The 26,249-nt window shown below is 37.5% G+C and overlaps 1 protein-coding gene across 2 annotated transcripts in view; it reads right to left on the bottom strand.

The window, feature by feature from the left end:
* The window catches only part of LOC114648399 (uncharacterized), a 42,348-nt gene that overhangs the window by 12,293 nt on the left and 3,806 nt on the right, over nucleotides 1–26,249 (bottom strand). For both annotated transcript variants that reach the window (XM_051924975.1, XM_028797404.2), the window contains exons 2-5: nucleotides 22,824–22,892; nucleotides 19,273–19,363; nucleotides 17,319–17,387; nucleotides 13,405–13,509 (exon numbers count right to left, since the gene is read on the bottom strand). In XM_051924975.1, coding sequence (XP_051780935.1) covers nucleotides 13,405–13,509; nucleotides 17,319–17,387; nucleotides 19,273–19,363; nucleotides 22,824–22,892 — 334 coding nt within the window. The remainder of the gene's footprint in view (nucleotides 1–13,404; nucleotides 13,510–17,318; nucleotides 17,388–19,272; nucleotides 19,364–22,823; nucleotides 22,893–26,249) is intronic.

The raw sequence follows: 26,249 nt of genomic DNA, 5'->3' as shown, positions 1-26,249 counted from the left end.
CCTTCCTCATCTTTTCTGACAATTTTTTCACTAGTTTTGCATTTGGCTACAGTCAGTGTCACTACTGGTAGCATGAGGCAATACCGGGACCCTACAGAGGTTGCGCAGAAAGTCCAACTTCTCCAGAATGGCACATCAATACGTGCCATTGCCAGAAGGTTTGCTGTGTCTTCCATCACAGTCTCAAGGGCATGACAGAGATTCCAGGAGACAGACAGTTACTCTAGGAGAGCTGGACAGGGCCGTAGAAGGTCCTTAACCCATCAGCAGCACCAGTATCTGCTCCTTTGGGCAAGGAGAAACTGGATAAGCACTGCCAGAGCCGTTCAAAATGACCTCCAGCAGGCCACTGGTGTGAATATCTCTGACCAAACAATCAGCAACAGACTTCATGAGGGTGGCCTGAGGGCCCAATGTTTTATAGTGGGCCCTGTGCTCACTGCCCAGCACCATGGAGCTCGATTGGCATTTACCACAGAATATCAGAATTGGCAGGTCAACCACTGGCACCCTGTGCTTTTTACAGATGAGAGCAGGTTCACCCTGAGCACATGTGACAGATGTGAAAGGGTCCAGAGAAGCCGAGGAGAACGTTATACTGCCTGTAACATCGTTCAGCACAACCAGTGTGGTGGTGAGTCAGTGATGGCCTGGGGAGACATATCCATGGAGGGATGCACAGACCTCTACAGGCTACAACAGCACCTTGACTGCCATTAGGTATCTGGATGAAATTCTTGGACACATTGCCAGACCCTATGCTGGTGCAGTGGGTCCTGGGTTCCTGCTTTTGCACGGCAATGCCTGGCCTCATGTGGCGAGAGTATGCAGGCAGTTCCTGGAGGATGAAGGAATTGATACCAGTGGTTTTAAGCCTAAGAAGTCTACCATCGACCGCATCCTGGCACTGAGGGTTCTCATGGAGCGCAAACACGAATATTGGCAGAGTTTCTTTGCAGCCTTTGTTGATTTTCATAAAGCGTTCAACTCAGTTGGTCGAGCTGCCCTGTGGGACATCCTAAGGGTTTGCGGGATCCCCTCGAGGTTGCTGGAAATCATGGTCGGCCTATACACTGGTACTGTGAGTGCTGTGCAGAGTGAAGGCAGAACCTCTGTGTTTTTCCAAGTTGATTCTGGGGTTCGTCAGGGGTGTGTTGTTGCTCCTACTCTGTTCAATGCTTGTATGTACTGGGTGTTGGGCAAGGTCGTGGGGTCCAGCGACTGTGGGGCATCTGCTGGTGAAGAAAGATTCACGGATCTTGACTTTGCTGACAATGCTGTAATCTTCCTGGAGTCAATGGAGGCTCTGATCGGGGCACTCGAGAGACTAAGAGAGGAGTCTGAGTGTCTGGGCCTGAGATTGTCCTGAATAAAAACCAATATCCAGGTCTTTAATGACCTCTTGGGCACAGCCATCAGCAGTGTGTCTGTCTGCAGATAGAATGTCGACCTTGTCGAGAGGTTTACTTACCTTGGCAGTGACATTTATGTCTCTGGTGAGTCTTCCTATGAAGTCAGTAGACAGATTGGGAGAGCATGGGGGGTCATGAGGTCGCTGGAAAGGGGTGTGTGGCACTCCCGATATCTATGCAAAAGGATGAAGATCCAAGTCTTTAGAGTCCTGGTGCTTCCTGTCTTGCTATATGGCTGCGAGACATGGACGCTATCCAGTGACCTGAGACGAAGACTGGACTCCTTTGGTACTGTGACTTTCCAGAAAATCCTTGGGTACCGTTGGTTTGACCTTGTGTCGAATGAGCGGTTGCTCATGGAGTCCCGAATGAGGCACATTACCTGCATTGTGAGGGAGCGTCAGTTATGGCACTACGGCCATGTGGCGCATTTCCCTGAGGGTGATCCAGCTCATAAGATCTTCATTGTTGGGGACCCGAGTGGCTGGACCAGGCCAAGGGGTCGCCCACGTAACATCTGGCTGCGGCAGATAGAGAGTCATTTCTGGAGGGTGGGACTGGATTGCGTGTCTGCCTGGGGGGTTACCAACTGGGATCCCTTAGTGGGTGTGGCAATGCACTGTACCAGTGCATGCTCCCCAACTTGACTTGAGACTTGACTGGCCCCCACACTCGCCTGACCTAAATCCAATAGAACACCTCTGGGACATTATGTTTCAGTCTATCCGACGGCGCCAGGTTACACCTCAGACTGTTCAGGAGCTCTGTGATGCCCTGGTCCAGATCTGGGAGGAGATCCCCCAGGACACCATCCGTCATCTCATTAGGAGCAATGCCCCCCATCCGTCGTCTCATTAGGAGCATTCCCCCCCCCCCCCAACGTTGTCAGCCATACAAACAAACTACAATGAGTACAATTTTCAGTTGCTGCAATGACATTGGACTGGCTTGCCGTCTCATTTTTTCACTTTGATTTTGGGGTGTCTTTGAATTCAGCCCTCTGTAAGTTGATAATTTTCATTTCCCTCAAATGATGTGGCATCCTTTCATTCCTAACACATTACCCAGTCCATATCAGTATACTGTAGATATCCAGCATGATTTTTCCCATTGAGTGTTCCTTTAATTTTTTTGAGCAGTTTATTATGCACTGTATATAATTTCATACATGTAAAGAGAACAAATAAAAAGGCTTTTCTGACCTGGCTCCTCTGGATTCATTTTAACAAAATAATTATTTTCCCCATTTTATTCATTTAGACAATTATAATGGTCAGTTTCCAAATTGTTGAAAAAAATCAATGTAAAAGACATTTAAAACAGATGATTTTTGCAATGAAAAAGACCTAAAATAGATAATAACCAGTAAACCCCTGATTCTCTAAAGAATCGCAAATCCAAGAATGGCAATCACTTTCTGTTCCCTCCGATCTTTGGAGGGATGAAAAATCATGGAGGGTGGGAGCGTCCTGGGAAAGTTTTCATTTAATTAAATAAATATATTTGTACTAACTTTAACCAATTTATTAAAACTAAAATTGAAATTTAATTGTTATATCATTTAAGTCCAAAATGTCTTTGAGTTGCTGCACTCATAAGTAAAAACAAATATCAGAGTGCAAAGGTTTAAATGAAGTAAATTGGAAACAAAAAATTCATAAAATGGTAAATTCAAAATAGTTAATCAAAAATTTCCTTATAAACAATATTTTTGATAAAGATGGTTTCCTGTCCTCAAATCAGCTGTCCCTGGTATGGAGTAGTTAAAACCTTGACTTTAACGTCATACAAACGCCGGACTCTTGAAAATGCAACATAAAGTTGTCCATGTCCAAATACAGGCTCAGACAGGTAAATCCCTACTTTGTCCATTGTTTGTCCTTGGGATTTGTTGATTGTCATGGCAAATGCAGCCTTAATGGGAAATTGGCTTTGTTTAAGTTTAAAAGGTAATTCCAGGTCAGAACCTATAAGGTCAATTCTGGGAATTAAAACAGTATTGCCAGTATGGGATCCCATAAGCACTTGTGCCCCAATAACATTTTGTCTCATGCTGTTCACGACTAACCGTGTACCGTTGCATAAATCTTGTTTAGTATTAAGGTTTCTTAATAGCATGACTATTGTCCCTACTTTAAGGTTAAGATTGTGTTGTGGTAATCCGGCCAGGTTAATAGTATTTAAATATTCTAATGGGAAATTAAGATAGATAGATAGATAGATAGATAGATAGATAGATAGATAGATGCATACTTTCATCTTCAGAATCAACCCTGTCAGTACTTAGAAAGACTCGGCTTTCTCTTCTGGCATCCATTTGACTCTGGGACGCTGAGGCGCTGTGCGTGTGGGCTTTCGGCACGGCTTGCTTCTGGCATCTGGCATCTGTGCATATATACAACCTTCATTTAGTAATGTAGATAAATGTATTTTAAACTTTTGTTTCTTCAAAAGCAATGCTTGTTTAAGTGTTATAGTAAAGGAATTCAAATGTATAATACTTTTTTAAGTGGGATGGACTTAGCAGTAGGCCATACCTGTGCAGAATGTTATTAAGGTAGCTGTATTTGACTTGTATAACCAACAATAAAATATTCCAATGGAGCAAAACATTCATATTGTTAAATTAAACAAGACACTGTATTTTGGAAAGCCATAATTTTTTTTGTTGCTTTTATGTAACACTCATTTTTACGATAAGATGTAATTTGCCTCAAAATATGGCAAGTATAAATTATACAAAATTCATTAACACTAACATTAATTCATCAATGCACTCACTTGCATATGAGTTGTCTTGAAATTATTTACTGTGTGTCACTGAATTGTGGCAACAAGCTTTGCCAAACCAGTTGCTGTCAAACTTGTTTGTCCACGACCAACCCAATTTCTCTCCACCTTTTTGTGAAGGTTTGGACATTCCATTTCCTTGGCACAGACAAGTTTCTGCACAGTACTTCTATGTGACTGCAAAATGTGTTTCTTTCAACACCTACTTTCTATGTGTCAGGGATACTTGTTCAGGATTATTGATTAAAGTCTATATTTACCTGTCACTCTATGTACATGGTGATGGTAACAGTTTCATAGCAGCTACAATAATAATGCCTAGGAGGCAAATGGAAAAATGCATATTGAAGTGTCATTAAAAAATACAAGGTTGGAACTGACACAGGGAGAACACAAAGGTTAAAATAAACAGAGTTAAAATAATAGACATAAATTCTATCTGGGCCTGCTTAAACAGCTCTTGACCCCTGCCTATTGAATGGAGGGCGTCATCCACTTACTCATCACTCCAGTACTGAAATCACTCCTCACCTCACATCTCTTTCTTGTGGTTTTGTAAATTGTTTAAACTTTGCTGTTAATGATTTTCTTTTTCAATTGATTTCAATTGAATTTCTCTTCTTTATTAATTGTTTTTAAAGATTTTGTGATCTAATAATGATGTTAATTTAGTGTTATTTTTATGTTAGTTTTTGTTTTCTTCTTGGTGTTGAACCTAGAGGGCCGGGTCTTCCATATGCTGTAGCTGTGTGACTAACAGGGCTGCCATTACAGCCCATACTTAAAGGCCACACAGGCCCCAGGCTAACAGACTTTTTCTCTGTGTCAGTGGTTCTTTCTTTTGCTCTAGCTTATTCAAGTCAGTTTGTTTTTGTGGATTTTTTTCTTTGCAATTACTTTTGGGTTTACTTTGCTCTTGCTTTTGAGAGAGTTTGACCTTTTGTATATGTTTTCCCTTTGTTAATTTTGTTTTTGTTAGTAATTTTGGATTTTATTACTTTGGACCTTTTATTGATGTTGGCCTTCTGTCAAGGTTATTTTTATTAAACTTAAGCCTAAATGTTTGGGGTCCTTTTAGTAATTTGGACCTTTGTTGTTAATTTGGGCCTTATTTTCTGGGATTTTGTAAATTCTGAATCATAATTATATTGCATTTCCTTAAATAAATTCATTTAATACAGTTTCCCTTTCTTGTATTCCCTGCACACTGCAAAAAATGAAATCTAAGCAAGTGAAAAATATTTACATCATGGCATTAAATCTTGTTTTCCTTACTGTAACTATTATTGACTTATCAACAAAAGTGTATTTACGATTATTCACCTTACTTTAAGAAATCTTGTCATGTAAATTTACTTACCCCACTGGCAGATTTTTTGCCTAAATGAAACCAAAACAACTCTCATTTAAAGTTTTTTTGTCTAGTTTTTGCACATACATTTTTACCTTTAATTTAATATTTCTGACCTTTTATTAATGTTGGTCTTTTGCCTAGGTTCTTTATATTAAACTTAGGCCTAAATCTTTGGGACCTTTTTGGTAAAAAAAGTATGGTTAGCATATTGCTGCTGTTTGTAATTTATAAAATTATATATGTTGTAATTTGTAAATAATCCTATTGGATATACTGTAGCATAGCAGTTAAATTTTGACCTTTAGGGCGGTAGCTTGCAAGCTATGATTGGCAGCAATTTGGAAAATTCCTTTTGTTTCACTTTTTTTTAATTGTATTGATTTTATCTGAAGAAAACAACATTTCATACAATCATATCAAAGTTAACAAACCATAATTCAAACTCCACCCAAGAGAAACACAGGAGTGACTACAACATGAACAAATCTTTAATAACAACAACAAAGAAAGGAGATTGTCCTTTTACCCCGCAATAAATGCTTATGGCAAGACCTGATTATTTAGATCTTTCCATATTTGAAAAAAGCTTTGAATAGAGTGACAATTTAATTTTATCCAGTTTCAAATAGTATACAACATCAGGTACCCATTGACTTATAGCAGGTAGGCTGGGATTCTTCCAACTGAGCAAGATAAGTCTACATGCTAGTAGTGTGGTACAGTATAAGCAATTACAATTAATTTGTTATCCTCCACTTTGAGTCCATAGGGGAGTACACCAAACACAGCTGTTAATGGGTTAGGAGTGATTGTGACACCAAGGCTGTCTGATAGGCATTCAAAGATTTTTGTCCTAAATAATGTTAATTTGGTACGCTCCCAAAACATGTGGCTTAGTGAGGCTGGAGGTAAATTGCAACTTTCACTTATTGAATCTTGCCCTGGATACATTTTGAGTAATTTTAAATGAGATACATGTGTTCGAAAATGAAATGATTGAATGCTTTGTGCATACAGAGCTAGAGTGTATCTATGCACAGCTGCCTTCAATTCCTTTTCAGAGATGTTAAGTGAAAGATCTTTTCCCAAACATACCCCAGGATCTTTCAAAGAAAGAGACTATAAAATGTTTTTATATATTGTTGAGATGCTTTCTGAGTCTTCAAGACTGATCAATATTGCCTCTGGAATATAAATGGGTGGGAGGTAAGAAACATTGGGCAGGCTCCTTTTAGTATAGTTCATGATTTGAAAGTAGTTGAAAAATTGTGTTGATGAGAAGTTAAATTTGAAGCATAATTGTTCATAAGATGCAAAAACATTATCTATATACAAATCTCTAAGTATCTATATATATAATTCACTAAGCAGCCGCCAGTGCAAGCAAGACACCCATGGAGCACGCAAGGCAGAGGCGAGGCACGCCCACCAAATAGGATAGGATGACAACTCACAGAGCCACGCCCACCAACTCGGACGCGACAACTCACAAAACATAGTGTCATTCGTATTCGTCTCTGCTACAGTCCACATGCACCACTGCGCCATGTTGACCTTTCGGTTACGACGCACGACCGCGTCCACCATCGCAAACTGTTTTACACGCTACATACAGTGATTCACATCCACAACAAACATGCTTCTTCTTAGATGGTCCTGCAGGAACACGGAAAATGTTTGTCTACACAATACTCCTTATTCCCCGGCCCGCATCCACCCTCGCTCTCCAGGCAACAAACACGGCGAAAGTCGCTTTCGTCTCAATGGCACACGCACGACAGAGCCCCATCCACCAACAATTCGCGCGAGGGCGAAAGCATTTGCCAAGAATGTTTTCATTAATCAAGAACGAAAGTCGGAGGTTCGAAGACGATCACATACCATCGTAATTCCGACCATACACGATGCCGACTGGCGATCCAGCTGTGTTATTCCCATGACCCACCAGCATGTTTATCGTGGATGTGAATCACTGTATGCAGCATGTAAAACAGTTTGTTTGTCAACCAGGGCACGCAAGAAGCACCACGCAAGACAGACCATGTGATACGCATGATGGAGCCACGCACGCCAACTCACAGAGCCCCGCCCACCAACAATTCACTAAGCAGCCGACCATGGCACACGCACGTCAGAGCCCCGCCCACCAACACTTCGCGCGAGAGTGAAAGCATTTGCCAAGAATGTTTTCATTAATCAAGAACGAAAGTCAGAGGTTCGAAGACGATCACATACCATTGTAATTTCGACCATACATGATGCCGACTGGCGATCCAGCGGCGTTATTCCCATGATCCGCTGGGCAACCAAAGTCTTTGGGTTCCGGGGGGAGTATGGTTGCAAAGCTGAAACTTAAAGGAATTGACGGAAGGGCACCACCAGGTGTGGAGCCTGTGGCTTAATTATACTCAACACGGGAAAAGTCACAATGAAAAGTCAACGTGGCTCAGAGGAGCATGTGGACTGTAGCAGATGCAAAACCGACTGAGGCGGTGTTTGGAAAATGAATAGTCAACGTGACTCACAAGTGCATGTGGACTGTACATAAATGAAAGCAATTCAGGTGAGGAGTTGGGGGTGGGCACATGAGCAGGCAGTGCGTACTGAATGATGACCAAGAGATGATTGTTCACCGATCAATACATCGTTCTCACTGGGCGTCCTTCCCCTCACACCCCGTTCCGCCCTCCGCGTGCGCCTGCCGTCCAGCCCCGTCCCTCGCTCTGGGAGGTGGGGGCACAGCGGCGGTCCTCCAGTTCTCACTCACGGACAATTGTATGCTGCTCTCTCCAGAGTTCCCTTACAGTCGTATCCTCAAACCCACCCCATAAGAAGAAGCATGTTTGTCGCGGATGTGAATCACTGTATGCAGCGTGTAAAACAGTTTGCGAGGGGTATCCCATGGTCTTAGCAGTGTCTATGCTTCGATGTGAATCACTGTATGCAGCGTGTAAAACGCTGTATTGTATGTTGCCCTGTCCAGAGTTCCATCTTTTCATTCACCTACAATCGTATCCTCAAAACCAACCCCATTTGGACAACTGTGTCTTTCAAGAAGTGTTCACCCATCAATACATAATTATGCAGCATATGCTACGCCGCGGGTTGGCTAGTTTTAATCTATTTTCCAAACATTAAATACCGTGTAGCTTTAAAGGAGTAGGAAAAGGTGATTATCATGTAAAGGTGCAACAGATAAGAGCTCCTCTGTCTTAATGTGCTTCCTACATTGAGTGCCTCATTTGGAGACCTGTCATATTTTTGATCTATTCTGGTAATGTCATCGATTAGTTCTGATGCCTTCTTTGTTTGCACTTTATTTTTATGGGAAAGATATAAAATAATCTGTTATTTTAAAAAAGCCCTCAGAGTTTCCCATAGTAGTCCTCCAGAGACCACTGAGGATGCATTTGTCTCTAAACAATAATCAATTTGCACTCATCAGCTAATGAAAGATGCCAGCTACAAGATGAGTGCGTAGGACAAAGTGATTTTATCTCCATGATCAGAGGGACATGATCTGAGATAACAATAGCGTTGTACTTGCAACATTTGATAGTGGCCAATAAATTATTATCAATAAAAAATAATCAATTCTTGAGTAACTGCAATGTTCTAGTGTGAGAAAGGAATATGCTCTTGAGTTTGGATTTAAGAAACTCCACTGATCTGATAAGTTATGATCTATTACAAACTGTGTGATTATTTTTGCAGTGTTTGATATTATCACCACTGTTGTTGAAGACTATTGTCTAGATCAGCGGTTCTCAAACTGTGGGGCACGCCCCCCTGGGGGGGGCGCTGAAGCTGTACAAGGGGGCATCGAGTAAATGAACAAGACATCAAAATAAATTTTTTACATTTTTATTTCAAATTTAAATTTGCAAGCACATAATCACAATGAATGCATTATAACTAAAATTAAAATAAAACATTTCTAAGGCATAGATCTAATGACTAATTCCGAGTGGCTCCGCTGCTGCTGCTTTTATAGTCACGTATTTTCAATCTAGAAAGTTCGAGACATATTGGTATCTGTCGCGAACATTCGGGTAACAGTCGATCAGGTGATAATGCGGCGCGACTGCACCACATTGCCAGCATAGCCAATATTGGCAAATTGAGTTAAATAATTTACTGCGTATTGGGCTATTTTCATGATACAACTAACAGCGGTATAATACGTTCGTCTCGCACAGATTGACTTCATCGGTGTCCTTGTTTACGAGATTTAAAAAAATGAAAACATATTTAATCGTTTCTTTACATAAAAAAACTATTACATTAGAATAAATAATTTATTCTTTGTTTTCGGGATTAGAATTACTACCAAAAACCACACAAGGCATTTTAACAGTTATTAAAGCACTTTAAAAAAATAAATTGCAAATATTTCATCGAAGTTAGCCGAACACATGCAAATCTTATGGAAGTAAAAATGATAGGATACCGCGACACTGCACGAGTATCATACCTTTGTTAGTTGTATCATGGCTTATTCTCATCTATCTTATATTATGCAGGGGGTGCAGAATTATTCCAGGCAGAACAGGGGGGGTGCGAAATACAAAAGTTTGAAAACCGCTGGTCTAGATTTAAAAGACAATTAAAGTCTCTTGCCATTATAATTTTATGAGATGCAAATACATTTTGGATGAAATCTCTGTCATCCACATTAGGTGCAAAGATATTTATCAATATTACTTTACATTAAAATAAATTACTCATCACCATGAAAATCGCCCTTCAGGATCAGATACTAGGTCTGATGCTACAAATGAGATTGTTTTGTATATTAAGATTCACACACTTCTAGTTTTCTTTATATAGCGGGAATGAAAGATTTTGCCAATCCAATCTCTTTGAAACCAAAACTGGTCTTTACTTATTAAGTAAGTCTCCTGTAAAAATACTATCTTGGCATTTAGACCTGTTAGGTGAAAAATACTTTTTTCTTTTTTAGATCGTGATTGAGACCTTTGACATTCTAGCTCACAAAGTTCACTGTTTGGTCAGAGACACACTGCTTCTGATCTTCTGAGGACATTTTGTAAACTTAAGTAAAAGTAGTATGTTGTTTCATATAATAGCTTAACCTTAATTTCATATTGTTTATAAGTATTCTGGCTATGGAGCCTATTATCATGTTGGCACTTATGGTTGTTGGGGTAGAAAGGATAAATAAGTAGTAATTTGCTCTCTTTCACCCCCCTCCCTCCCCCATTTTGCCTCCCCAAGTGAGTCTAGACCACACTTCACAAAGTCCCAGTCCTCTGACATGTCAAAAGACAGAGCACATCTAAAACAAAACAAATCCCCAGCAGTGGTGTAGTAAAGATTGAAATTGAGATATTTTATTATAGTACAGTCCAAATGCATTAAACCTAGGGTCTTCCATGGGCCCTTGAGCAAGGCCGTCCTGGGTATGACGTTAATCTGCATCCATCCCTGCATGTAGGCCCTCCAACCTGCAGGGAAAAACTTGGGCGTTGGTGGCAGAATTGGCACTCCAGCCACCATAAAAAAACTCACACTGTTCCACTCCATCTGAACTAGTGTGGTACTGAGGTGTCACCTGTTGCATGGTTGCACTCGGGTCCTAATCTGGATTCTGAATTGGTTTGTCGTGTGGTGGGTGCGGCAATGAGCTGTATCAGCGCATGCTCCTAACCTCCTCCTTCCACCCTCCCTCCTGTGTCTTCTTCCTCTTTCTCTTTATTCTTGTGGTGGTTGATCTATTAATCCAAAATAAGTGAACTGACCCAAAAGTGTCCCTTTTATATATCTATCCTAAGGCTATGACTGATGTGTGTGAACAATTTTGACTTGTAGTGTTTGCACCTGGAGAATTGTGTGTTAAATGTATTCCAGCTGTACTGACCTGAGTTAATGATATTGAAGCCATTGCTTTGTAAATGAACACATACTGAAGACAATGATAGATGAAGGAATTTGTGTGTAGATTTTGCACAAATTGTGAAATGAATCTGAATCATGTGTCAACATTGGGGAATAGTGTTTATAGTTCCAGGAAATCAGTTTGTATTTTGGAAGATGGCAGTATGGTTTGGGATTTTTTAGTTAATAGGTTAGGTTTAGGTTTAGGTTAGGTTAGGTTTCTTTATTTAGTCATGTTTACACAGGAAAACATGAAATTTGCCTTCTCAGTTGCATCTAATAACAGGTAACAGACAGAATGAAATAAAACAAATAGAAATAAGAAAGGTTAAGGTAAGGCAGTTAGATAAAACATATTTATACCAAAAAAAAAAAGGTAACAGGATATATATCAAAACCTTAAACATTATCTCCGATATTTCTTATTGAAAAGTCGTATGGCACTAGGAAGAAAGGAGTTTCTGGAGCGATTTGTGTGGGTTTTCAAAGCAACTATCCTTCCTGATTTACTGAAGTTTAGTTCTACATGTAATGGATGTCTGTCATCAGTTGAGATGATTTCCAGTTTCTTTAGCATTGCCCTCTGACACACACTAGTCAAATCATCTACATCAGCCCCAATAACTTTAGCTGCATACTTCGTAATCTGCTGGAGCTTTTTTGAGTTTTGGTTTGTCAGACTATTAAACCAGGCAATGAAACTGAAAGTGATCACGGACTGGATCATACTACGATAGAAGGACAACATGAGGTCCTTGTCTACTTTAAATAGTTTGAGTTTATGGAGGAGAAATAAGCGCTGGTTGCATTTAGAAAATAATTTTTTTGCATTTGTATTCCAGTTAAGATTGTTATCTAGGTAAGTTCCTAAGTATTTATATTCATTCACTGTTTCTACCTCCTCTCCCAGAACTACAATAGGTGGACATACAGATTTCTGTCTCTTAAAATCAAATATAATTTCTTTGGTCTTTTTTACATTCAGATAATAAGTTTGGTAATAGTGTGTAAGTGATCGAGAAAAACTAAAGGAAAACATTTTTTTTAGAAAATTTCTATATTTCTATAATAGTGTGTAAGTGATCGAGAAAAACTGTAAAGGAAAACATGTTTTTAGAAAATTTCTATATTTCTATATTTGCTGTTTATATAGTGTTTATTATGTAAAGAGGAAGTGGGGAACATACAGTAAGCAACATTACTCATTGCAGTAACAGGTTTTTACAGTAGTGTTTTGAATTGATCTCAGCATGATGTAAGCGTATGTTGTAGTGTATGTGTTTTTGAGAGTTTCTATGTGATGTCTGAAGGCAAAGTTTGTTTTTGATTTAAAATTATATGGTTTTGAGTAGAGAGTTTGGTTTTGACCTGAAAGTTTGAAGTTTGTGAGTTGAGTGTGCAGAGATGAAATTGTGTTTAGAGTTTTGGGAAAATGAGCTTATTTTCAAGAACTGTGTCTAAGCAATCAAGTAAAACTGCAATAACATTTGGTTATGACTCTTACTAGTGTTAAGGTTTAATTTTAATGTCCCAGTCCTTCCCCCATTGTCCTTGAAGCCTGCCAACTTTCCACCTCGCGGAAGAATATAAAAAAATACTTAAGAATTCTTAAGAAACTATGGTTATGCAGACTTCTACCTATTTGTGACTTTGATTTTTAATGAATTTATTGAGTTCTGATGCATGATCATTTTGTCTTTCTGGTTCTGATCAAATTTGTTTTTTGTTAATGTTTTCATCTGCTAGTCCTACCCTGTTACCATCACAAAAATTGACATATTGCATGGATATTGTCTTCATTTAAATTAGTATCCTTGCACTAAACATAAGACTGAAAGAATCAACAGGACTCTTTCAAATGTATGAAGCGTTTTGTACATAGCTTTATTCATTAAAGATATAAGATAAACCATGCTGTAAAGGCATGTCTAAATCCCAGACATTCCAAACCTTGTGATGACGTGCAGCAGTCACATCTTTGTTTGTTAGCATCAGCATCAACCTGGGCAGATGGCTTGAGAGTTGGTATCACAGAGCCTCTGTTTCTGTAGATATCTGAAAGTAGTAAAAATGTCAAATAACACTGTAATTCAAATAATAAAATTAGTCTAATTGACAGTTTTAATGATCTTTTTGAAAAAAGTTTAAATAAAACTACTTTTAAAACTCTTAAAAATAAAATGTGGAGAACACATTGTGAAATGTATTTTAGCAAGTGTAGCAGACTAAATTAAATCGGATTTATTGAGAGTCCAAGATTAAGATGTTTAGCTTGAACAACAAATCAGAACATAAAGGTTGAAAAAGTTGTTTTTTTAATATGTTGCAAAAATCATGCTAACTGTATGTCATGTGTAACGTGGGTAAATTAAACAGGTCATTTGCAGTGTTGACATGAAATAATATCACACTGCTTTGTATACAGAAATAGCAGCAAATCATCTCCATGTCTACACTAAACCACTTACTATGTCTATAAAAAAAGGATTCAAAGCTAAAGAACTAACACACAGCTAGTCTTCTTATGGCTTGATGCTTAAAGGTTAGAACATCTCTTTGCACATCTCATTCCTCATTAACAGGGAAGGCTCTCTGATCAAAGACATCATGTTTTAAATGCTAAGTTTGGAAGAAAAAGACACACCTTAGTAAATGCAGTAACAAAAATGCATTGTCAGACATCCAAAAATGAAATGAATTAAGTAAATTTATTTCTAATTAAAGAAATGCATTTTGTGAATTTAATTGGAACAGTTCATACAAAATAATATGTATACTATATTACATGTTTTTATTTATAGTGCAGTGGAAACACTTATATTCACTGTTATGAAGCCAGTTTTCAAGCTGACATTGAACCTAACATGGACATTTTTGTAAGGCGGAAGTAAGCAGAAATACTGAGAGAAAATCCATATGGACAATGGTAGAAGGGTGGCACGGTGGCGACAGTGGTAACACTGCTGCCTTGCAGTAAGGAGACCAGGGTTCGCATCCTCTCTCCTCCCTGCGTAGAGTTTGCATGTTCTCCCTCTGTCTGTGTGGGTTTCCTAACTGGTGCTCTAATTGCAAAAAAAAAACAAAAACATGCAAGTTAGGTGGATTGCCGCTAACTAAATTGGCCCTAGTGTGTGATTGGGCTGTGTGTGTGTGTGTGTGTGTGTGTGTGTGTGTGTACTTGTCCTGCTATGAACTGGCACACTCTCCTGGATTTGTTTCTGCCTTGCACCCTATGCTGGCTGGGCTAGGCTCCAGCACCCTCTGTGATCCTGTTCAAGACAAAGCAGATTACACAATGATTGACTGACAATGGTAGAATATGCAAACTACAATTACAGAAACTGGACGAGAATTCAGAGCTATGAGTCAGAAGTACTAATCACTATACTTTCTCTCCAACCTTTGATTTTACTATATTGTGTACTTATTACTTTCCATTTTTTATGTATGTGTACTCCACAGCAACAAGCAATATCACTTGTTTAATTTTTTTGTAGTTGGCTTCACTAGCATTGATTGAATCAATATTGCATTAACATAATGAATTGCTTCATGATTTTTATTAAACATTAAGTAAGATAATCTTTGGATCATTCTCTGCAGAAATTATGATAAAACACCTGTTGAATCCTATAACATGCTAGCAGTGGTCATTATATTTGCTTCTTGCTACAAATCTGTAAAAGACCATATACTGTATGTCCGTATGTTACTGCATACTGTTACTGCAGGCTTTCTCTGGAAATAATCTTTCAATAAGTGGCTGGTCCAATTTCTGTATTTCCAAGATGAACTTAAAACACCTCAGTAATTTACTGTAAGTTTTACTTTCTCACAGATGCTGAGGAAAAATCCCAGTTCAATCTTTTATTCTCTGAATTGTACTGAAGATCGTTCAGATCCACTGTCCTAAGTTAGATTCAGGCTTGTAGTAATTGACTGTCTGGAGTCTGCAAATTCTCATTTATTTTTGCACCAGGTACTCCTGATTTTCTCATACTTCCCCAAAAGACGTGCATTTCAGATTCATTGCATCATTGCAGACTCAGTATAAGTGTAAATGTGAATGTGTTCTTGAGTGAGATCTGTGATAGAAAGGTATCCTGCCCAGGTCTAGTTGTTGCATAGGTTTGGCCCCTGTGACCCTGAATTACCGTACATTAAACAGGTCTGAGTATGCTGTTTTTACCTTCTGTATAGCTATTTTTCAGGTCTGGTCCTAGATGACCTCAGTTGCTGCAGGTTTTTGTTTCATCCTAATTTCTTAATTAGAAGCCAAATATTGCTAAAGCACCTTTATTTTTTGTGTCACTCACTGTTTTTATTGTCTGTTGTTTTCTTATCCAACTGCCAATTAACAATGAGCAATAGAAAGGACAAGAGTGCCAGGAGACCACAGTCTAACTTAGTCCCATTTCACATTTCATTTGTTAATCATGAAGTATCTATTTTAGTTAAATATTTGAAAATGGAAGGGAAAAAGTGAAGAACTGAGAATACTGATCTGCTCTGGTCCCACAAATCATTTGGTTGATATCCTCAGACAAAAAAAATCTACCATATTAGAATGGCAACATGAATATCCTAATGAGAAATAAAATTAAATAGGCTTTGTTATCAGCAAGGATTGGCTTCTAATTAAACAAATAGGCTGAAAAAAAACTGCAGCCACTGCAGCCCCCTAGGACTGAATATAAACAGGCCTGTTGCATATGCTAAGAAATTTCCCTAAATTGTTTCTAAAAGGAAGATTCACTCTGATGAATTATGAAATACATTTCTGCTTGCTTTGTGTAAATAACCAACTTTTAGAACAAATAGTAACAAATTAGAGGTTAATATTAAACAAGCCACTTTCGGGGTCAGGAATGCTATTTGAAACTCACAGGACTGTTCTGTTAGAGATTCCACTGGTGGCCCCAGGCGTTCTTGGATTTCGTAGCTTCAATTTATTCTTAAAGGCCCAAGCAACGTCATAGTGGTCTGTCTACAAAAATGCATAGTTGGGGCCATACAGAATAATGGGGCTCCCTGCTGCCATCTACTGGCATGAACATCAAGGTGGCCTATACAGTACGTAAAGCTCAAACCTGACACATTTCTTCATGGCAGCAGAATTGTTTGGCTAAGCTTCAAATTATGCATTTGCAGGCTATATTCAGAAAATAAAAATTCATTGAAATAATCAGAACTGGTGCTTTAGTTGAATCATCATATTACACAGAAGTGTAATAAAGTGGCACTAGAAGCCACTAAAAAAAATAAAATTTTTTAAAACCACTACAAAACTCATATTTATATATAATTCATATATAATATATGTAACATATGTATTGTTGTGACCTGAGATGTGCTACAAATTGCTTACATTTTTCACACATTGTGCACAATTTTCATGTTAGTTTCAAATGCAATACAAAAGTGTATTGCATTTTAATACATGTCCATAAATCACGTGTAATAACTGAAAGCAAAGCAGACGTACCACATTTTGCTTAGTGGGTTTTCCAAGTGTACTGTGTTTCAATTCAAGACCACACATTAATCATGCCAAAACTGAATTCAAATTAAATGTCCAATCAGCATAAAAGGCAAGGGGCAACAACAGTTGGGATAACTGCACAATATGCATGTGCATGGGATTTGCAATGTAGCTAACATGTTGGATTGCATTTAATTTTAACACAAATGATCTTCCTTATTTCCCTGGTTGTAGAAAGTGGTATAGCACAAGGAGGCCTATTATGTTTAGCTGGTGGGTGCACATCATGTGGGCAAATGACCTATAATACAAATGGCAATATGTGTCTTGAGTTTGTAACAAAAGTTAAACTTAAAATTAAAAATACAAAGAAATTGCCCACCTCTGAGTTTTAAACGCTCTTTCCTGATTTGGCGTTTTTCTCGGCTGCTTATTTGAGTCATCCAACCACCTTAAACAATAAATGTAAATATAAATTAACGTGTTAAATTTAACAGAGAATAACTGAACCACCAATTATTAACTTCACTAAAACCAACATCTAAAATATCACAGAGACCAACTTTCAGTTTTTAACTTGTTAGTATATCTCCAGAATAATTCTTAAAAATATGTAAGGTGTGTAAATCATAAATGTAAAGCCAAAACATAACTCAATTTTAAGCATTAACTAGTTAAAACATAGCAGATTTTGTCCATTGTTTCCCCTTAGGGATGACACTTGGGAAATTGTGTAAATGTCTATAATTTTTCATTCAAAAGTGGGAATGTTAATTGATAGCCCATAATATGCAAAAAGTGTATCCTTGGTTAGTAACCCACATTAGGTCTGTGGTGACAATATTATTTCTGTTTGTTTTCCCAACTGCTCCTTTTTGACATCCTTCAGGATTTTTTGCAAGATAAGTAATGTGCAAATGATATGAAGCCAAACTATACAGTAGTCTAATTCTTAGCATCCTAATTGAATGACTATAGTTGTTTTTGTATCTTATTTTAATCTGGACAAAGCTGGCATCACCATGAGGATGATACTTTTAGATTTTTTCAATGTTTTCATTACCATCTAGCCATTCCTTTAAAGCTTTTAAGTCCTCAATATTGGACAATCTTTCTGGCAGGTCGTGGTTTGTGAGGCTCAAGGACTGTGTTTCGATTTTTCTTTACTTCTGTAAGAGCTGAATTTCCCCATGGGAAAATATAATGCCATACCATACCATTTTCTAAGCCCGCTTAATGCTGAGCAGGGTTGTTGGATGCTGGAGCCTATCCCAGCAAGCATAGGGCACAAGGCAGGAACAATCTCTTTGACAGGGCACTGGTCATCTAAGTCCAGCAACAATAAAACCTCACATTGCCACATGGATACTTGGGAGGCATTTGCTGGAAGTACTGTATATATATATATAGTGGTTTGTACTATAAGCAAAGTAGTGTTTGTCACATTCTGAAATGAATGTCTACATCTTAACATGTTGCACAGCTGAATATGTAATTTTTTTGTAAAATATGATTTTAGAATGATTTGGGACAATCGAAAAGCAATCTGTCTACACAACCATGTAAAAAGTCAAATATATCATTCATCATGTTTTGCCATTTAAAAACAGATTAATATCAGACGGAATGTTTTTTTTTTTTTATAAAATGAAACATTTCAGTTTAGAAAGTCAATCATTTCCAATATGTCATTTTTCAATAAACTCATATTTCACTAAAATGCTAAATAACATTTTGTAAATACACAGCCAGATTTAACACTATCAGATATCATATAAAAAAGAAGTTTTTTTATGTGTCTTACTTCTAGATAGATAGACAGCTAGTAATTTATTTTTCCTCCCAATGGGAAATTTTAGCTTTTTACAGAAACTCAAGAAATATTATTACAAACAACAAAACTGAACCTCTCAAATACACACAAGAATTCCAAAAAAATCAGAAAACGTCTGACTTGGCTTAAGATACAAGATATTAAGTCAAAGAGAGGCATTATAAAGGCGTACTGCTGCAGGTACGAAGGAGCCTTGGTCATGAATCCTCACACACTTATGCTGAATAATTAATTTGCTGAAAGAACTCAGCATTAGTGTGACAGAGAGGATGTGCAACATTGCCCAAAATGGCAATCACTTCTGTTTTTATTCTCTCATTTGCTACTACTTCCAGTGGGTCAAGAGTGCATTCCATTGCAAACCGAGTCTACTCTCTTAACTGATTGATTTGGTGGGCATCTCTTGTGATGTTACTGGTCCAGCATACTACAGTGTAGAAAATCAAATTAAGAATTATTGCCTATTTGAAATGACAAGTGATTATGTATCAGTTTCACTAACCTGAGTTATCGTCATCAATTTCTTTTCCAGAAAATGTCCATTTCATATTCATATCCAACAGCGATTCTGCCTTTTTTTTCTTCTTCTTAGGCTAAGAAAATAAATAACCAAGCAAAAATATAAACAAACGACATTTGGTACAAGCCTTAGAAATTTTTGCATCATTCAATCAGTTTGTAATATTCTCAAACCTAATTGCCTAACCAAAAATGTTTATTATAACATCTCTTATACATGTGTTGTAGTACAATCATCAGCATGCTACCAGAGATGAGAACAAAGATGTTTTATTATACTCTGGTCCAATTAATAGCTTATACAAACTTACATACTTTTTTGCCAAATGGGCTTTGACCAAGCCTTGTGTAAATTATTACAATGAGACTACAATGGAGAAGAGACCTTCAGGAGATACATTTCCTATGTCTATAAAAAGCTTTCAGGTCCTTCAATGTTTTCCCATTTTATTGTTACAAAACATTGAATCACAATAGACTATGTTTTTGACACTGATCACTGATGTGAAAAAAGATCTCTGCAAAGTACAAATATAAAACACAAATAATCGATCACATAAGTATTCACTCCCTTCAATTTAGTATTTAGTAAATTCACCTTTCACAACAATTCCAGCCTTGAGTCTGTGTGCTCAAGTCTATTTTCAACTTTGCCCATATGGACACTGCAGTCATTCCTCATTCTTCTTTACATACAGTAACTGCTTAAGCTCTATCATAGTTGAAAGGGGATAGTGAGTGGTCACCCTTCTTCAAATCCAGCCACAAATTCTCAGCTAGATTGACATTTGAACTCTGACTCAGTCACTGCAGACATTAATGTTGTTTTTAAGTCATTACTTTGTAGCTTTAGATTCATGTTTGGAGTCATTTTGCTGGAACACAAGTCTTCTTATAATGTACAGGATTCCTGCAGATTGCAGTAGGCTTTCCTCCTGGATTTCCCTATACTTTGCTGCATTCATTTGATCCTCTACCTCATATGCCTTCCAGGGACTACTTCAGAGAAGCATCCCCACAGCTGCCTTCATCATGCTTCATGGTGGGGATGGTGTGCTTTTGATTATATCTGGTGTTTGGTTACGGGCTTTAGGTTGATGGCCTAAAAGCTCAGTTGTGATCTCATCACACCATAGAACCTTCTTCTAACAGTTTTCAGAGTTTCCTATGTGCCTTCTGGCAAACTCTAGCTGAAATGTTATGTTCATTTTTTAACAATGGCTTTGTCTTTGCTGGTCTCCAATAATGCTGGAACTGCTGAAGCACCCGAGCAACAGCTGTTGTATGCACGGTCTTGCCAATCTTAGCTGCTGTAGCTTATAACTCATTCAGAGTTATCACTGGTCTCTTGGTGGCCTTCCTCACTAGTCTTCTTGCACAATCACTCGTTTTTTGTTGACAGCCTGCTCTGCACATGCTTACAGCTATGCCATACTCTTTCAATTCGCTAATGATTGATTTAAAAGTATTCAGAGGGATATTCACTGACTTGGACATTTTCTTGTCCCCATCACCCTGACTTGTGCTTTTCAATCACCTTTTTACAGAGTTGCTTGGAGTGTTCTTTTGTCTTCATTGTGTAGGTTAGCTCATTATACTAACTCACCATAAATTGGACATTCCAGATTAGGTGCATTTACACTACAATCACTTGAAACAGATGATCTCCACGTAACTAATTATATGATTTCTAAAATCACCAGTGAAGATTTAGGTGTGTCATATTAAAGGAGGTGAATGCTTATGCAATCAGTTATTTAGTGTTGTATATTTGTCATTATCTGAGACCACTTTCAGAGATCTGTTTTTACTTTAACATTAAGGAGTCTTTTTCTATTTGTCAATGTCACAAAAGCCAAATTACATCCACTGTGATTCGATATTGAATAACATGAAAATGTGAAAACTCCCAAGGGGATGAAAGCTTTTTACAGGCTCTGTAAGAGTGCTGTGATTTAAAAGAGTAATGGCAACATATCATCTTCAAACTAGGAACCAGAGCTTTTCTCTCCATTATGGCTCTAGAGCACCCAAAGGACTCCAAGACAAACAATGATCTACTTTCCACCACAAATTCTGTGAGTCTTGCAGTGTGCTCAACCTATAGTTTCCAGCTTATTGTGTGGATAAACTTAGCAGCAAAAATTCATTTAAAATTGGAAAATGGCAATATAAATCAGAAAAATATAATAAGAGGATTGATTTGATTTTCCAGCATTCAGCTATATCTTTTTTTTTTAATATTTTTATTTTATTAATTTTCATTGTAATCATTCCATACAAACAGATCAATTTATAACCCAACAAATTTGAAAACAAATCAAACCCCACCCCTGAGAAGGAGAGCTTAGCTAAAGGAAAATTTCTTTAAGCTTTTTAATAAGGCAACATTAGACAAAAGAAGGGGAGAAGTAAATATCTATATAAATAAGAGATGGAGAAGGGAGTTAAATACAATAATAGTTAATTCTCTTATTCTAAAATAATATTGATTAAATCCTGCCAAGTTTTGAAAAAATTTTGTACAGATCCTCTAACTGAAAATTTGATTTTTTCCAATTTCAAATAATATAAAACATCAGTTTCCCACTGACTTATAAGAGGAGAATTAGGATTCTTCCAATTTAACAAAATAAGTCTGCATGCCAAGAGTGTAGTGAATGCAATCACCGTTTGTTTGTCCTTCTCCAATTCAAGTCCATCTGGAAGGACACCGAACACAGCTGTTAATGGGTTAGGAGGGATTATAGCATTCAGCTATATCTGATTCAGTCTCATTCTCTTTGTACCAAACTGTATTCTGGAAGCTGCAGGGCCACAACTCATATGGCTTGATTCTTGGGTTACAATTACATAAGAATCTGAGAATTTTAAAGTTAAGCCTTTTTAAAATATACTGCTAATCTAAACCAAAGACAAGTGTTCAGCACTCAGAAGCATATTTACAAGTATAATAAGAAAAGGATTTCAATACAAAAATGATGCTGACACAGAAGAATAATGGATATTAGAGAGCAGTACTGTACACAAAAACAAATAAAATACAATAACACTACACAGCCTCTTTGGACTTTTCGATAAAGGGTTTTGAACCCTTTCTATAAAATAGTTTAGCTGGCTCACTTGCCTACCAGAGGAGTAGCTTCTGTAGTCTTCTTCTTCTCTTTCTTTCCACATTCTCTCTTTCATGTGGCCTCTCTTTCTCCAGCTACTTCAAGTCCTTACACTCCACTCTCCTAACATCTGGTTTAGCAAAGCTTTTGGGCCACCAGACTCCTGTTTCATATATTATTTATATTTATTTCCTTATAGTTCTATTTTCAATCATTATAATGCTGATGTCTTCACGTCGCCAGCTTGTAGCGCTATATTCTTACTTGTGTCGCCATTTTGTTCTGTATCTTACATGGGACAATGGCCTTGTTGCTGCTAATGTGATTTGTAACTTGCATTTTAGATGAATGCAGCCTCATCTACCTGATGTTCAGGCTATTAGTCTAATGTTTCATTCTTTTATGATATACAGTATTTTACCTTTAGCTTCTTGTTCACATCTGTGGAGTCTTGGATTTTGTCATCACCAGATGCTCTGTTTTCTGTTGCCTGATTATTATGGAGAAAAAAAGGTTAAGGTGAAGAGTTAGTTACACTATACTACACAAAATGTAATTTCTAATTATATCATAATAAAAATGAAATCTACATTCTTTCCAAAGATTAAAATGTCTTATAGTGGCATGATTGCCTACACTACATGGGTATTTCAAATAAAGAAAAATAGTCCTTTAAGAATATCTGTTAAATTTAATTGCAAAATATCTTTCTATATTAATGTAAGGTGTCGATATTTTTGAGGTTCCCTACTATTTTTGACCCTCTAGATCCAAAGAAAAACCTATCCATTTTTGGACCATACTGTATGTTCTACAAGAAATTACACACTTATGATATAGAGAAAACCAATAGGTATGTCCAGCAAAAAGTATCAGAAGGACTTGAAGTTGTGCGTGCCACAGCAAAGGACCCCAAGGGTTCACTCCTAATAGGAAATGAGGGATCAAAGCTATTCCATTGCACAAAACTTTAAAAAAATGAGGATTGGTAATATAGGCATGTTGAGTGTCCTTTTCTGCATTTCCATGGCTGCTGCTCATGAATATAATAACGTGTTTTCATATTTGATTGTATATCAGTGGTCGTACCCTTCTAACAGTTCCTCCCAGGAGGTTAAAAATTACAAATTTCAACCATAAGCAGGTTCTAGACTATTTCAAGGTCAGTGATTATGAATATGATTTTATTTTTTTATTTTTGGTCACTACTAGGAAGCTATCCCTCTATGGACATCTATCCAAGAGTGAAAAATTATACATATTTAAAACAATTTAGAATATTTAAACTTTAAACATTAAATTGAAGCACCCATTTTAATATTTCAAATATTTGATGCAACTATATTTTTTTATTTCTCACTACTACGTTGTGAAGTAAACCATTACATGTCTTATGAACACCCCGAATTAGGGCAGTGTACGCTAATTCAGAATTTTTTGATTGGTTGGATGTGTACATTTTTTTTCTACATATAATTACTTCAGATTAAACAAATCTAATAATTATTAATACTTTGCCATTACAGAGCAATAATAGATAGATAGATAGATAGATAGATAGATAGATAGATAGATAGATAGATAGATAGATAGATAGATAGATAGATGGCGGCACGGTGGCGCAGTGGGTAGCGCTGCTGCCTCGCAGTTGGGAGACCTGGGGACCTGGGTTCGCTTCCCGGGTCCTCCCTGCGTGGAGTTTGCATGTTCTCCCCGTGTCTGCATGGGTTTCCTCCGGGCGCTCCGGTTTCCTCCCACAGTCCAAAGACATGCTGGTTAAGTGGATTGGCGATTCTAAATTGGCCCTAGTGTATGCTTGGTGTGTGGGTTGGTGTGTTTGTGTGTGTCCTGCGGTGGGTTGGCACCCTGCCTGGGATTGGTTCCTGCCTTGTGACCTGTGTTGGCTGGGATTGGCTCCAGCGGACCCCCGTGACCCTGTGTTCGGATTCAGTGGGTTGGAAAATGGATAGATAGATAGATAGATAGATAGATAGATAGATAGATAGATAGATAGATAGATAGATACTTTATTAATCCCAAGGGGATATTCAGAAATCCCAAGGGGAAATTCACATATGAATGTTAATGCATAACATTCTAAAACCTGCTTCATCCAGTTCTGGGTCACAGCAGAGTTGAGCCTACTATGACATTACAAAGTAACAGGGATTTCAATTTCAAAAAACATACATCAAGTTATTCAATTTTACATCTAGAATAAATCAAACTTCCAGGAGTTCAAAAATTAGGTAGTCTAGTGAACAATCTTGTTGGCATCTTTAACAGCCTCAAAATATGTATTTTGCCTTGAACTGATGGTATTAACTTTTTTCATTGTTGATTTTTCTGCTCCATATTATAATTTGTAGTATGGAGTCTCTTAAGTGGTACATGTTTGACATCATACCAAATGCATTTATTAGTGATTTTTAGTGAAGTATGAGGTAACAATAATATTATTTGGCATTATGTTATATGACATGCTTTATGATAAGGAGAATGCTTTTATTTTCAAAAAGTACTGAAGATTAATTATAAATAAAAATGTTAAGGAAAAACAAAGCATTCTCAAATCCACTTAGCTCAGTTCTGATACATAGGAGTAACAAGCTTATTCTGGCTGCACTAAATGAACTGCAGGAACAAGCCCTGGAGAGGCTGCATACTACCCTAACGTAAATAATGGTGACACATTCATAGACTGTAGCATGCCCAGGGGAGTCTGGGCAGTCTTTTGGTCTTGGAACACCACATGCTGATTTTCTCCAACATCTCGCCAACTAAAGTTTTTATTTTCCTGTCCTCCCTGGCCATCTGACCATAGTCTGTAATTAAGCTTGATATTAAGGGTTTCTTCTTCTTCTTTCGTCTGCTCCCATTTAGGCGTCGCCACAGTGGATCATCCGTCTCCACCTATTCCTGTCTTTTACATCATTTTCTGCCACTGTTATAAATAGCTGTTCTTTAGTTTTTGTAATTATTCTTAGCTATTATTATTGTAAAGTACTTTGAGCTACTTTCATGTATGAAAATGTGCTATATAAATAAATGCTTTTGTTCTTGTGGTAAATGTTACTTGTGTGTTATTAAATTTATTTACACCCATTAGCCTTATAATGTAGGTGCAGCGCTGCCAACTCCTCCACAGTTTAAAACTGTTGACATGAACTACAGAAAATTACATGATACCAAATAAACAACTGCTTAGAAAAATGTTTGGGGGGTTCTTTGAGGGGGGGCAATAGATGTGAGTAGTAAAAATATTTATTATTTTCTGTGGTCATGGGCGTTTGCGGATGGGCAAGGGGGGACAAGCTCCAGGTGATATATTTTGTTTCAGTATTGATCTCTTTATGTTAGTGGCTTTAGACTATTAATCATATTGAGTTTTCAACTTTTAAATTGCATTTCAGGCTTTTACTACCAACTGTACACCAATCCTTCACTATTTGTAATCACTCTTTCCGAAACGTTATTTTTTTATACTTGCATCTAAAGCTCACTGTCCAAATTGAATCCCTTATTGTGAATCTGCATCCAAAAAAAATGTGAAAAAATGCACAAGTGCACCAGTGAGAACTCTGAATTTCCTACCCGTCCAGAAAAGATGAAAAATGCGCCACAAGTCTTCTGGTAATAGGACTGCATTTTGTGCTGGCATTGCTTAAAAGTGTCTTTTTTTTTGTTCCATTATTGAATTAAAAATGTTACAAATAAAATGGACAAGAACAGTGTAACTGCACCTAAACTATCCCCTCCTCCCACCACCCAAAAGCCGTTCAATTTTTCAGTCTGTAAGTAACCATTCCTTTAAAGTTTTATTTTACTAAGCATTATATTGTTTCAT

The sequence above is a fragment of the Erpetoichthys calabaricus genome, chromosome 3 (genome assembly GCF_900747795.2).
Source record: "Erpetoichthys calabaricus chromosome 3, fErpCal1.3, whole genome shotgun sequence".
In the NCBI taxonomy this organism is placed as follows: domain Eukaryota; kingdom Metazoa; phylum Chordata; class Cladistia; order Polypteriformes; family Polypteridae; genus Erpetoichthys; species Erpetoichthys calabaricus.
This window is presented reverse-complemented; position numbering and strand designations above follow the sequence as displayed.